General features: G+C 37.8%; 1 protein-coding gene across 2 annotated transcripts in view; it reads right to left on the bottom strand.

Moving 5' to 3' along the window:
* CAMK4 (calcium/calmodulin dependent protein kinase IV) overlaps window positions 1–15307 on the bottom strand; it is a 133524-nt gene that overhangs the window by 56054 nt on the left and 62163 nt on the right. The window contains exons 3-4 of one of the 2 annotated variants that reach the window (XM_054003022.1): window positions 783–845; window positions 185–267 (exon numbers count right to left, since the gene is read on the bottom strand). In XM_054003022.1, coding sequence (XP_053858997.1) covers window positions 185–267; window positions 783–845 — 146 coding nt within the window. The remainder of the gene's footprint in view (window positions 1–184; window positions 268–782; window positions 846–15307) is intronic. The other variant, XM_054003023.1, reaches the window with a different exon arrangement.

Below are 15307 nucleotides of genomic sequence, written 5' to 3'. Positions count from 1 at the left end.
TAATTACATTTCCAAAGGCACTTTTAGGATATTTGCTGCAGATATTTATTCATGTGAATAAATCATATGCTGGTAAAATAATTCCAGTAATTATTAACACAGGGTTTACATACAGAGAAGAAATTTGAGCTCTAACAACCTTGGGGAAGGAAGGTACTGGAACAGGTATGTACAAGTAACTTACCTGTCAAATAGTTCTCCACCAGTGACCAGTTCCAGAACAAGACTGATTTCTGTAGGGGTCTCAAATATCTCCTTCAATTTTATCTGGTAGAAGAATACAGAAAGTATTTATTTTGCATATTTGTCTTGCAGAGCACATCTGAAGGTCAACAGTAAAACACAGAACACAGCTGTGAGAGTTACCTTGTTCTCTCCCATTTTTTTTTGTATTTTTTTTCTTTTTTTATACTCTTTTGGTTATTCTCATACCTCAGTAACCTCTGTGAAACACAGGAGTTTAAGAGGCCATCTGCCAACCTCTCAGAGAAACCAAAGACCAACTTTTGGTCTTTAAGTCTCCCAGGACTGAAAACACCAACTTCTACTTTCATTTGCAGAACTTCTTTCACATAGTTTCTCACTCAGCTCTATTTTATCTTAAAATGGAAGTTTAATTCAACAGATGTTCATAAAAAAAGCTGCTAGCATGCTCACGGAGAGAACCCAGAGCTTTAATTCAGGTCTGTGCAGGTGAACCGCAACAGTCTTCTCTCATAAACAGAAAGAATATTAAAAAACAAGGAAACAAATGTGGAGTGGAAGAACATGGCTAAACTTACAATGTTGGGATGTGAAAGGCGAAGGAGAACTCCAATTTCAGTGCGAACAATTTTCTTGTCTACCTGGTTAAAAGTGGGGAGGGAAAAAGGAAAAAAAATATTTCCAAGTTCAGCATAAAAAATTCTGGATGAATAAGAGTATGTTATGTATGAATAGCATTATTACCTTACTCTTCTAGATCTCCCAGAAGAGTAAGGTAATATAAGACAACATGAGTCAAGCATACAGAAAGAGAAATTTTCCATTAACACAAGATGGATACTATAACAGAGAAATGTCCCCATCCAGCAAAATTATTACAAATATACATGTGAGTCACACAAGAAGTACAATCCAGGAAAGATATCTGAAAAAGGTGGGAAAATTCCTATTTTTACTCAAGTTCTGACCTTGTCTATTGCTACTTATGTTTGTGGAGTTTATGCTAGCTTTCTTTTGACACACTGTCCAGCAGCTGCACTGGAAAAATTTTCTGCATGAAGGATGCACTCATCAAAGTAGTGTAACTTACTGCTTAAAACAGAAAAGTGATGCAAAGGACAAATACCTCCAGCCACAGTGTATAAGGTTCAACCTCAATTTGCTTCAACTATCTCTGACAGAATGATCTATTAATTCAAATTATTGGTTAAACCTCTGAGAAGACTACCCCTTCCCTTTTCAAACTGTAGTCTTCAACAGTCCAGGCACAACTTACGTTCTTGGGGGTCATCAGTCATTTCTCACAAGAAGTGTGAAGCTAGGGAGTATTTTGTTCAGGAAAGAAAACTGCAGCTCTCCTGGAACTAGAATGTTTAAGCAAGCAAGAATGGAAAATGTAAGCAAATTATGAATGCTTTTATGTTTCTAAGGCAATTAATACACTTATGAGGAAACCACTTGATTTGCATATATTCTCCCAAACCCTAGAGAAGTCCTACACTGGTGACTCAGGGGGTTCTGATATGAATAAGAGTCAGCAAGTCACTGTGTGATTCAAAACTGATGACATATATGACCTCAAGCAGAACATTTTGAGAGGGACTTGTGCTGCTTTTTATATTGTGGAGGCTTTCTATCAAGTCAAGTTTTGGTTTTGACTTTTTACATCAGATGGGAAATGAACAGCAGTCATAATATATAAACCTTTAAAGAAGATATAAAATTACCTTCAAATTCTTAGTGAAGAAGACACATGGGGGTTTTTTTATCACCTGAAAGAAGAGAGCTACTTCTCGGTAATTTATTTTTTTCCAGCATCGACAAAATCCAAGTATCCATTACATTCAGAGCTACTTTATAGGCAGAATTTGATTCTCCCCTTGTGTCAATCAGGGACGATTCCAGGATAGAAATGCCACAGTGGTGTGAATGAGTAGAGAACTAGAGCCCTCAGGGCTTTCTTAAAACTTAATGACATTCAATCTCATCTAGTGGCTCTGCCAGGAAGCAAAATGAAGCAAGAAAAACCAACTTTGGACAAATTCAGTGCATGTAAGAAGGAGAAGAAATCAAACATTGAAGAAGGATGAAATATTCCATTACCTGAACGTGTCATTGAAGGTAAATAATATGGCCAATAACAAAATCTTCATGGATAAATACTTGGTCTAGGATCAAACCCAGGACTCTTTAAGCTTGTGACCAATGCATGCTTTATAAATGTTTTTGCCTTCTACTCCAAATGCAATTAACAAATTTCTTTTCCTGCTACGTAAAGCAGCAGGTTTGAAGATAGGCTCCTAAGAACTTTTCCTAAAACACTGCTAGCACCAACCCGTGGTCTTGCTCAGTTTTAACATCTCCTTGGCATCACTTTGGGTTTTTTTAGTGAGTGCAAACATGCAGTAAAGGTCTCCAAAGATCACTGCTGGGTAACAAAGGGCTTTTGATGATTAACACAGTGATACACACTGTGACCATTCTCACATGCTTTGCACCTCAGAAAAATTAATGTACAATTGACCATGGACAGTGATATCCTCAGTAGAGCAGTTTAGATGGGAAAATTTACCTTATACAAAAGCACTGCTATAGACTGAACAACCCAGTCCTGCAGTTTTGAAAATGTTTGGGCATCAAGCACACCTGGGAGCAAGCACGGAAAAGTCTGACCAAAATCTAAAGATGACTTCTTTTGGCACTGAGTAGTTACAAGTGAGAAAGTACAGAGGCCTCCTCTCCCCTTGCCTCTCACCTAAATAAATCAAAACATGGACTAAGACTCAGTTTTAGGTGTTTGGTTTCGTAGACGTTTACTCTCAAACTGTAGGTGAGTTCCTCTGTGATCAAGTTTGTGACCTGACACACAACAGTAGACTTTCACACTTTCTCAGATGATGATATGAGGATCAGGTACCTCAAAATTCAAGATAATTAGATGCAATGGTAAATATACTGCAGAGAAACACTTAGGAGTGATACATATTTATATAATGGCTATTGGGATAGATTTTATTACAGAAATAGGCATATACAGGTGATATGAAATGTTCTAGAGTAAAAACAGGGACATATTTAGTCATGACATTTCATTACAGACAGGCTATTTTATCACTTTTATTTTCTTACCGTCTCCTACGCTAAGTACAGATAGAGTCAACACTTACCTTGTTCAGCTCCTACCAAAAAGCCTCCTACCTTATTTTCAGGGCCAAACCTATCTTATTTTTAGTTTGGGCAGGAATATCAGCAATTCAACAACTTATATTGAATTTTCCTATCATCATCCTATCAAATAATTTCCTGACAGAAATTATTTGCAGGGATGAGAGTCAGGCATCTCACTCTAGACTGTATGTTGCTATAGTAACAATTTTTAAAACTCAGATAATTTAATCAAAATATGCCATTACCACAAATGTTTGGGCAAATTAAGTATGTTGGGCTAGATAAAATACAGTTACAGATCTGTGTGTATGTAATAACTGATCAAAATGAGGTTGAAAAACTCTTTATTTTGTCTCCTCCTATTTGGATGCAATTTAAATAGGCAGTTCAGTGCTTGAAAACTATCTGAGCTTTCCTTAGATTAGCATTACTCACAGGAGCATCAGTGAGACATGTGTCAGTATATTACAGTCAAGAATAATGGGATCAGCAGAACTGGTCTGTTTGTGAAATGAAAAAACAATCAAATGTTAACTTTCAGATGTTTCACAGTTCCACTAGTTTAGCAATTTTCCTTCTACCCTTTGCTTTTAATCTATGCTAAATGGACTAGAGTACGCTTTTGGTCAAATATTTCATCAGTGTAATTTGATTTCTACTTAAATGATTACTTTACTCTGTGTGAAAAACATTACTTCTGTGCCAGGTTGTGTAAATGCCTGGTTAGGTGATTTTAACACTGGTGCAATTTCACTGAGTTGTATTTTCTATATTTGCAAACTTTAAATTGCGAGTAATCAAGAGGCATTTGCTGTGATAGGCCCACAGAGCAGCACCTGCTGTGGACCACCTATGTCAATTAGAGAAGTCATTTGACAGGTAAACCCAAAACAGTTATTTATAATCCCCTCACTGCTGACCCTGAGCTTGAAGATTTCACTGTCATAGGCCAAAAAAACCCAAAACAACAACAAAAAAAAAAAAAAAAAAAAAAAAAAACCTAAAAAACCAAACAAAGTTGTTAGATGGCCTGTGATTTTTCAAACCCACAACACCTATGTGTTTCTGCAGCTTACCTGTGGAGGCACATGGAATGATAAAAGGCAGCAAATCTGTAAGAACTGCTTGTGGGTGCTGTAGAGCCACTGCCTGGTGCTGTGGCTTCCAGTGCTCCTCAGTAAACTCTAGTAAGCAAACCAGGAGCTGTGACCGTGGCACAGATAAGCACCTGCATGCTGGCTTTAATCTAACTAGATAAAGTACCTGCAGCAGCAAAGATCTAAAAACCTGAACCTGGGAGAAAGAGGCAATCCAGGAATGCTGCTCCCTTAGTTTATAATAAAGCATTTAAATTAAAAGGGTGATAATTCCTGGATTATTCCTAGTATTTGTCCCTCCAGTTATTTCACTTCAGTAGAATTAGGTATTTATGTCTTTTGTGTGTCTGCAATTACCCTGTCTTTCAAATTTCATACTGGTCATGCAGAAAAGGAGCACTAGATTTATATCCAGGGTATTTCTTATTTTTGAATTTCAGATTATTTTGACAAGATATCGGAATGGAAAATTCCTTAATGAAAACTGAGATTCTTCTTCCACGTTTCCATGCCCCAAGATGGTGAGACAGAGTAATGCTAACAAACACTGAGATGTAAAAGTGTCGTTTCTGTGTGAATTAAATGAAACAAAAGAAAATGAACCACCCCTTTACACAGATTAATCCAGCTGCTGCTTGGCAAAATAGTACCACTCTACAAACAGGCGGCCAATGGATGTTCTCTGTACCCTCAAACTTAGTAGAGAGCAAGAGGAGGAGCATATTCCTCATCCTGCAAGCTCAGTCTCTGCTGTTCTCCTTCCCCTGGGCACTGTGGAGGCAAAGGGGCACATTTGCCCAGGTGTGACCCCCGTGCAGTGAAAACACTGTGTCCAGGCAATGGCTGTGAAGAAACCAATGCAAAACATCTCTTGAGGAGTTTCACAGCACTGCCCACCTCAGGGAGTCTGTTCACACCAGCTCTGCACAGCTCCTTAATTAATATCCCACTTCTTGACTCACATGAACACCTCTAATATGAGCAATTAATTCTTTATTGAACCAGCAAGTCAGGCTCTGACGATATGCTTCCCTGCACTTATGGTGCAAGGCATTATTAGCTTGACATTACACTACTTCCAAGTACTTCCAAGAAACAAAGTTTTATTTGCTCATACAGTAACTGCTCTGAAGCCTAAACCGTTCTATATTTTATGGCATCAATTCCTAATTACCATTTATAATTTTGCCATTATTTTTCCTTCTCACAATTAAGCTGAAATATTAAAACCTGTACAGACATAGACTACACACAAGCAGAGCTGTCATTCCCTGGTAGTCTAAAAGTTCTACTCCCAGTTGTCAAAACTAAACACAGGAGTGATGGGTTACCCAGGCTCTCTTGAGAGTTTTGAAGAAAAAAAAAATAGGCTTGAATTTAAATAAATCTTCACAGGAAGGAGGTTCAAAGAAGATATTTTCAGTGCAGTTTAAGGTCTTGCTTTTCAATTTCAGAATGTACTGAATGACAAGAATTCCAGTTTCTTCCCAGTTTATACAGAAAGTATCTTCTCACAAAATCTTTTAGTCAAGACTTCAAGGTAAAACACTTGAAAGAAGACTTCTGAATGTGTTTTTACATCTTTATAAAGATGGATTGTATTGAAATCTGAACTCATCTATGTATCAATGCAAGATACAGATGTCAGTCTTCAGCATAAGTGATAAAGAATCATGGAGGTTACAAAAAGTGGTAAGACAGAAAGATCCCAGGACAAATTAAAATAGGGACTTATAGGAGAGACAGCCCACTTCTCTGATTTACTCAGATGTAATTCAGTAATCATCATGGCAGTGGACAGTAGGTATAAGCAGAATTTTAAAAAGCTGACCTTTCTGAATTGAAGGATACATCATTGTTCCAAGTAGGACATTCATTTAACAGCTGCTTCAGATGATTTGATTAATTGAATGACCCTTTTTAAGTGAAAATAACAGTTTCTCAAGTAAAGAATTCCTTCTATGTTTTAGTAGCTGTTCTTGGTGGGACATTGTTTGACCTTCTCAGCAAGGTCTGCAGCTCTCTCTTGTGTGGCAGCAAATTTTGAACTCCTAATGGACTAATATTATCTTAAAAACAAAACTGTTTTAAATAATCTTTTTGTATTTTAATCTGGCCAGACTATTCTGTTTCTATCAGCACTCAAGCTTAATATGGGCTCCCTAAAGAGCAAAATAAACAACTCAATATAGCACAACAGCAACTGCGCAGCCCTGTAGTATCTTCCCTAAACTCAGCCCAGAGTTTTCACTGTGCAGGTGTGCTGGTTTGGCTGGGATAGAGTTTATTTTCTTCACAGTGGCTAGCATAGGATTGGGCTTTGATTGGTGCTAGAAATAGTGTGGATAATTCAGGGATGCTTTTATTATTGCTGAGCAGGGCTTGTGCTGAGCCAAGACCTTTTCTGCTTCTCATTCCAGCACACCAGGGACAAGGCTGGGGGTGCACAAGGAATTGGGAGTGGGCAGAGCCAGGACAGGTGACTCCAGAAGACCAAAGGGATACTCTAGACCATGTGGCATCATGCTCAGGACATAAAGCTGAGGGACAAGAAGGAAGGGGGTGCGGGAGGTAATTCAGAGTCTTCCTAAGTCACTGTTCTGGGAGATAGAGACTTGTTTTCCTGGAGATGGCTGACCAATCAACACAATGAATTAATTCCTTACTTTGCTTTGTTTATCTGCACAGCTTTGGCTTTGCCTACTAAACTGTCCACATCTCAAACCACGAGTCTTCCCACATTTAGTCTTCTGATTTTCTCCCCATCCTGCATCCCCATCCTGCATTCTGCATGAGAGAGTGAGCAGTTCCATGGGGCTTAGGAGCCAGCTGAGGTTAAACAACAACAGTGGGTTACTGAGGATTTTTATTTTTACCATACATAAGCAATTTTGTATTATTAATGGAAAAACAAAACAAAACAAAAGACTACTCATTACTGGAGCAATTATTTTCTGCACATATGTCCATGCTTCCAATTTGCAACTGTAGTCCTTCAAGTGCTGCACATTCCTCAGACTGAACACACCTGCATGGGAATACTGCATGGGAATCAATGTGCCTGCATTTGTCCTGTCAGGTGACTGAATGTCTGGTAGCTGCTGTTGGCTGCAAATATCTGGGTTTGTAGAAGCTGGAAGAGACTGATCTATCTGCATAGGATAGCACTGTTAAGAGTAAATTGTTCCATCAAAGAAGCAACACTACTGTTCCTGAAGAAAAGCACAATACATTTGCAGGGAAACCATCAGATGGATACAGAAAATTCATGTGGCTGAATAAACTTCAGCACAGTAAATCACACCTTGACATACCAGATTAATAGGCTCTGCATCTTAAAATACACGGTTTCAGTAGTAAAGGTGATCAGATGCAGGTAACATTCCCCAAAGACACACAATCCACTGTGAATAGGTTCTGTTACTCACCCACATTAACTTGGTGGCATCACCACAGGGTGAATGGCCTGGGTGATGGGTTCAGAGCCACTTACGGCTTGCACAACACTGGTCATTTGCAACAACATATTTTGTGTTGTATATTTATTTATATTTATATTTATTTATGAGAGTACAAAACAAGGTATATGTTTTTTAGAATAAGCCTCATTATAGGCTATGGTCTCACTATATGACTAATTGGGTTGTTATTTCTTTCCCTGTCTCATTAACACACAGATTTCTGCAAATATATTAGATAATTGTTGAGCAGTTTATGCAAACATTTTTAAGCCTATTAGGTATTCATGAATTGCTCACTTCAGCATTTCACTATTTATAGTGTGTTACTGCCATTGTTACTGTTCCCAAAGCTGGGTGGAGGAGGACACTTTTAAGATGCAAGAACAATGTGTAAATCAAAGGTAAGCTCTTCTTTTGTTTTTGTCAAAACAGATGCATTTATGGTTCTATTTATAAATTTGTACTTGTCATCTTCTTGTATATTCTTGCTTTTCACCTATAACTGTTACAAATCCAAAAATTTCCTCTCTTCTCAGTGAAAATTTATTAATCCAGCTTTTATCCTGGGTAATGGATCCAGTATTAAACATCTTGACTTCACATTCACACCATCCCTCTGAATAAACAAAGTGCCACATAAAAATTAGAAATGGAGAGCTACTTGGTGATAGGATGTTTCCTGTCATTGATGTTTTATCTTAAAATCACTCTGAATTCTCAGGAGCCCTCAGCTGCATGATAAAGATCTGGAATAAATTATATCTGCTTATATCATTAGCCAAGTGCAATGCCTGCTGCAAGTTAAGAAATTTTACATGAATAATAACCTGGTGGACCCATCCTTTTCTCAATTCAACTTGTATGAGTTCACTGCTACCCAATGAAGGTCTGGTGCATCAAGGCTCCCATTAATATTATAATCTCAGTCACAGATGTCAAATAATGCCATGTAATCAATGAAGCAGTTTTGTCTGGGCTGGAGTTAATTTTCTTCACAGAAATCTGTATGGGGCTACATGCTGCACCACTCCATTTATGAGCAGTTACACAGACAACAGGTAGGGAAGGCTTAGTTGGTGGCACTGAAGCTCAAATGAGGTTTTTATACTCAAAATATTTCAGGTGGAATAAAAGCATGATGATGTCAGGTGCAACTTAAGTCGTGCACATTTTGTCTTCTGAAAGATTTCTGGATCTCTCAGCCTGCTGCTCAAATGACCCCTGTACTAGGAGACTTGCAGTGTCTGGATTCCAGTCCATTTTTCAGGCAGGTCTACCCCAAACACTGATAAAAAGGAGTCCTGAAGCAATTTCTGTGTTGCTTGATAGTATCCAGAACCTGCAATTCTGCGCTAACAGGACTCATACACATGGACCCCAAAACTGCTTCAGATTTATAGGTTATATACCTTATAATTTGAATAACTAAATAAAACAGTGAAGGCTCAAAGGAAAACAGGAAAGGAACCCCATGCTGAAGATTTTCAGGGACTAAAAATGAGAAGTATTTTGTATAATTGGAAGATGATACAGAGAAGCATGTAGAAATGGTGAGATGTTAAGAAAGATAGGCAGATGTGAAAGCAAGACTTTGTAACTCATTTAGAGAGCTTGCTTCTTAGATTAGAAACTGTGAGCTGAGATTCTCTTGTTAGCACTGTGTGTCAACAAATAACACTTTAATTTACAGGACTGCTTTTGTTCCTGCATCTCCCCAGTCCCAATGGAGGATGTCTCAGCTACATTAATGGCGGCACATTAACTTGCCTCCTCTGCCAAGAACTATGAGTTGCGCTGGGAAAAAGACAAGTGACTGAGCTGGGAAAAAGACAAGTGACAGGCTGAGAGCTGAAGGAATATGCAGTGACTTCCCTCCCCAACAGGTCACCTCTACCCTTGAATTCAGTGCACAAAGAGCCACAGGGTGCCTTTCATATTTGATCCTGTGCTCCCTGATGCTTCATACAATTTAAGAGTAAATGGAGGAGATGATGAAAGGGGACAATTTTAAGCTATGTGAACCTGAACCAGAACAGGTAAATATTTGAATTTCAGGAGACTTTATGTCTCCCCTTATGGCCAGTGATGTCACATGCAGATTTGGCAAATCACACAATCCCTAACCTAAAACTTACCTCTAGTGTCTACTGTGTGATTTGAGTGCAATTTTGATATTTAAAAAAAGAAAAAAAAAGGGAAAAAAAAAAAAAAAGAAAACCAAAACTGTAATCCCTGAAGACCCCATAGGTGTAGAGATGAGAGGACAGATTTTACCTGTGAAGTAAGGAATGCAGGGGGTAGTTGTTGATGTGCTATGAACTGTGGTATCAACTGCCTCGATACAAATACTTTACAGCTCTATCTCCTGTGGTCCTCATCCATAAAACATGAAAATGCTAATGTGTGTTCTTACTGTAGTGGTGCAGCTGAAATTAGTTATAATAGTGAAGTGAATAATTTTCCTGGACTTCTGATTAGCAGATTTATGGCTTCTTATTTCTGGGAATTAGGGCTTAATCTTGAGGAATTATGACTTTTCCCACAAACTCTTGAAAGCCATGTCATGGAGTTATTTTGATATGCATTTTCTTACATTTTTACATTTCAATCCTATGTTCTTTTGACTTTGCAGTTTCTTATATATTTACATTCAAATCCTCTATCTACAGTGTTTACTACTCAATCCAGAAACCTACAATTATTATCATGCTATATCTTCTTGTAGTGCTGTTCTTTTATCACTTTACAAACACATGAAACCTGTATGAGTGTTATGTATTTTGCAGACAAAAATCTAAATTTCTGCAGGTTGATATTTGTGAGAGTGCTGCTTAGAAGCCCTCACAAATTAGCACATCATGTAATAGTTACAATTCTAACAAAAAATTGAAATCAGGATTGTCTCCAACAAATTGTGAAAGAAAGAGACTTGGGTATCACAGGACTGAAATACAAAATAACCCTCTTATTAATGCTATTTCTTGTTACTTATGGAAATGCTTCCAGCTCTTTTCAACTGTATCTACTGAAGACATACTCAAGTGGAGTTTGAAACATCTGCTTGTTAAATATGTGCAAAGTGTAATAGAATAGTTTTTTGGAAATGAACAGTAGTGTTTGAAGACTGCATAAAATGAAAGGAGAATAATAACAAAAGAAGTGGGAAGGGTTTTTCACATTTGTATGAAAACAAGTTATTAGGTTCTTTTTATTTATTCAGAGTTTGGGTTTAGCTGATGTATTGTTTGTTGGAGGGGCATGGGTCTTTTGGGAATGTTTTTGGGGGACTTTTTCTTAAGAAAGCCCTTTTTCAGTGACTTGATTAGAGAGCAAGTTTGGTTTGACAAAACTTGTCACAAGCCTCACTCACACACACCAGTGCTGCAGCTGTCAACTGTCACAAGATTCGGCTTAGAAATTTGTATTGAACCTTAATTCTAGTCTTGAGAGATCCTCTGGTCAGGTGATGTATCTCAAGGAAATCAGACTAAGTTGCTGCCTTCCTGATTTCTCAAAGAAGCTTCTGTATCAGAGCTCTCAAATTGGGCTGCTTATATAGCTGCTGTGGTAATTTTCACCTTTGCTTTTCTATTCCTCCCTACATGTGGTTGGTCTTTCTTTTAGAAGACAAAAATAAATAAAGACCACCTCAGCCAAAAAGCATATATTTTATCTGGAAACAAGCCAGTTTGTCAAGTAAGAACATGCTGATTACAGAATCTTTGGTAAAATAAATCCTTCTTCTACAGATCTGAGTTAGGTTTACCTCTCTGAGAGGCTACAGAGAACTCAGCTTCAGAATAATTAGCACAGGATGACACATTTTAAGTCATAAAATGTTCATGATTTATTCCAACACCTGAACTGCTAGCCCTGGAGAAAGCATTATAATTTCTTATCTTCTGCCCTCTTCATATTTTAGTGCAAATACAGACAGTTTTCCTTTAATTCATTACTCTATAGCTTAGAATCTCTCTCCTGCAAAAGAATAGCTGTCACACCTGCAATGAAAACATCACACCATACACATCTAAAACCAAAAACTTCCTAAAGGCAGAGGAGGAACACTTTCAGAGAGCTTAATCTCAAGCTTCACAGACCCTCCACTTATGCAGAAACCCAGCCTCCTCTGCTCCATCAAGGCACATCTCGAGATTTTTTTTAACAGGTTTTAAATAAGGAGAAGTTTCCAAAGAGGAGGGGTATAATCTCAGGATAGCCTAATATTTACGTCTGCACCACTGCTCAGAAATGCCATCCCTTTGGAGGGTTGTGTGGCATTAAACACAGCCTCATAGAGCAAGAGGTTCTGGTCCTACGCCCCATCTTACCCCTCCTTACTTATGTGCACCCCAGGCACAGAGGTCCCCCAGGCTTGGTTAAAGCCATGGAGAAGACAAATCACTGCAACAGGAAAGGAGCAAAATGTGTGTGGATAGCTTGGTGGAACCGGTGGCTGAGAAAATTTCACAAAGAATTCCTGTCAAGCAGTTAAAATCTAAACATGTGTCATTTTTTGGGGTTTGGGTTTTCTGACTGAATTTATCATCTAAAGGATATTATCACTCAGAACTACTTTTCAACAGTGCATAGTGTAGGTTGAGCTTCCCTAACAGCATAACAATGAGTTGAACTTTATATTTTTCTCTTTTTATTAGATGATATTTTTATTTCTGAAAAATAAGCTGTGAAGACCAGAAATGACTGTTTCTGAGTACCTATAAATTTGGTAAGGAAGAAAGAAATATAATACATACTGTCAATTCTTAAAATATTAACCAAAGTTCTGACTTACTTGGGAACACAGCAATTCAATCTAAATGGTCACAGAAAAAAATATTATTCTATGTTAAGTGATTTTTGCACAATATCTGCACTACACATAATGCAATACCATATATTGCAGATTTTAAATAACTTTATGTACATAGAGCAGGCTTTTACAATAGTAGAAAGGGATTTTTTTTCCTGTCCTAAAAATTGTCCTGAAACAACCTTTTTTTTTTTGTTTGTTTGTTTGTTTCTTTGCAAGTACTAAAACACTGAACAAATTTATTTTTCAGTTAAATTTCCACTTTCATTGACAGGTATCTGATTTCACAGCTTCTACAGCAAAAATCCATTGGTAACTTAGTTCAGAAAATAAATGCTTTAGTTGTCTCTTATTTTGAAGAGAATTTAAGTGAACTTCTTTGTCCTGCTTTAGACACTATGCATTTGATGGACTCCTACTCAAAACCCATTTCTTTTGGATTGTAGTGACTCAGAAAATGGAAGCCAGACTCCCCTTACATGAGGGAAAGCTGAATATAAGCAGTGGAAAACTCAAAGTTTTACTGCCTTATTTCTTTATTCAAAGTAATTTTAACTCAATTTTTTGTTTTTTTGTCTCTCAGTTGAAACATAAGAGTGTGAACAGCATATGCATATCCATATGAGATGATGACGTGGATGAAGAAAAATGAGAAAGCCAGGAAAAATAACAGGAGGTTAATTACCAGGAGGTTAATTAGTACCACTTAATTACCACTTCACAGCAGGTGGAATGGTAATTAAGTGGTAGTTAGGAAATTACTGTTTCCCTTTAATTACCAAGCAGTGGCCTTTGTGGTGTCCATATGTATGTGTGTGTATGTGAATAAATAACTGAAGACAATGTGTGGGCTAGTTGACAAAAATAGTCCTTTTTACTGTGGACTGATGTACAGCAGGGTGCAGTTGACTGTTTTCATGTAGGATTACGTGTGACATAATTCTTTCTCTTTTTTTAAAAAATTTGAAAAAAAATCAGAATATTACACATTAATACAATGTGAGGAAAAAAATGACCTTAAATGAGCATATGAATGTGAATATATATATATACACAATATATACACATTTCTAATCTGAAGAAAAAAGGATACTGCCTTAGGATGTCATACAAATGGGTGTATTATGTCAGGCTCTTGCTTTTTTGTCTGCTAAACTTTATCACTCATAACTATCTGTCCACTATGAGTACTGACAGTTACTGCACCAATGGACTTTGATAGATTAAATATGGATATAGATAAATAAAGACAGATATAGATATAAATAGCTATAAATACAGATATATAGATAGCTATATAAATATAGATCTATACACATAGATATGTGTGTGTGTATATATATATATACACACACATTCATATATAAAGTTTATAGAGAAATAGGCATACAGAGGCAGGAGGCACTTAAAATATACATCACATAGGACCACATGGCAATAAATAGAACGTTTAATATTACACCCACAAACATATATAATTTTCTCCTGAAGTTAATATAGGAACAATTTATTAATTCTGGTTATGCCAATGTGATACACAAGTCTGCACCCATTCCTCCCCTACCCCTTCCACCCTGATACTTGTCTTCCTAATCAGTTGGGAAGTGTCAACCAAAAGCAGTGTTCCTTCAAGACACAAAATCAAACATTTGCATGAGCCTCTTGATAGCCACTTAATACCACCAATTCACTGCAATAGAAAATTAAAAACACAGGCAACTATATTCCCTGTGGAGTTTGGAATACATAGATGTGAGGACCCTGGAGGTCATCCCCTAAGTTAAGGAGAAACAAGAAGCTTCCCTCAAAAAGCTGTTAAAACCCCATTAGCTCCTTCCTCTGTTCCTGTGTCTGTTCCTATGTCCTTGAGCCACTCCCTTCCTATTCCCTCATCTTTGTACTGTCCCAAGACCAGGTTCACCCCCAGACCCCTCCGGACAGGGCAGTGAGAGCTGAGACATGTGTGTGCTGGGGGAACTCTGAACATCTCACCGCACAGCTGAATTAAACACCTGTGGATTTTGTGCAAAGGCCCTTTCTGCTTCTTTACCCTGGACTTTACTTGTAGCAGTTCAGGCTGCTACACATAGAGTTTTAAATACATATTAATACACGATCTTCTAGGATGTGTGTTGGTATATGTGTGTCTGTAAAACATACATGCTTAAATATATATATCACAGAATCACTTGGGCTGAAAAGTCTTCCAGGATCATCAAATCCAGTCTTTGAACAATCACCAACTTGACAAAAAAACAGGAGTACTTTGTGAGTGCCACATTGTCATTTCTTGAATATACCTCCCAGGGATGGTGTTTCCACCATACCCCTGGGCAGCCCATTCCAATGTCTAATCACCCCTCTGTGAAGAAATTCCTCCTGATGTCCAGCTAGAAGCTCCCCAGCTGCAGTTTGAGGCCATTTACTTTTGTCCCTTTTTACCTGGGAGAAGGGGATGACCGTCTTTCCACTACAACCTCCATTCACGCAGTTTTGCAGAGCAAGGTCATCTGAGCCTCTTTTTCTCCAGGCAAAATACACCCAGATTCCTCACCTGCTCCTCA

Source organism: Vidua macroura, chromosome Z (genome assembly GCF_024509145.1).
Source record: "Vidua macroura isolate BioBank_ID:100142 chromosome Z, ASM2450914v1, whole genome shotgun sequence".
NCBI classification, from domain to species: domain Eukaryota; kingdom Metazoa; phylum Chordata; class Aves; order Passeriformes; family Viduidae; genus Vidua; species Vidua macroura.
The sequence above is the reverse complement of the archived record's forward strand: the minus strand, read 5'-3'. Positions and strand labels throughout refer to the sequence as shown.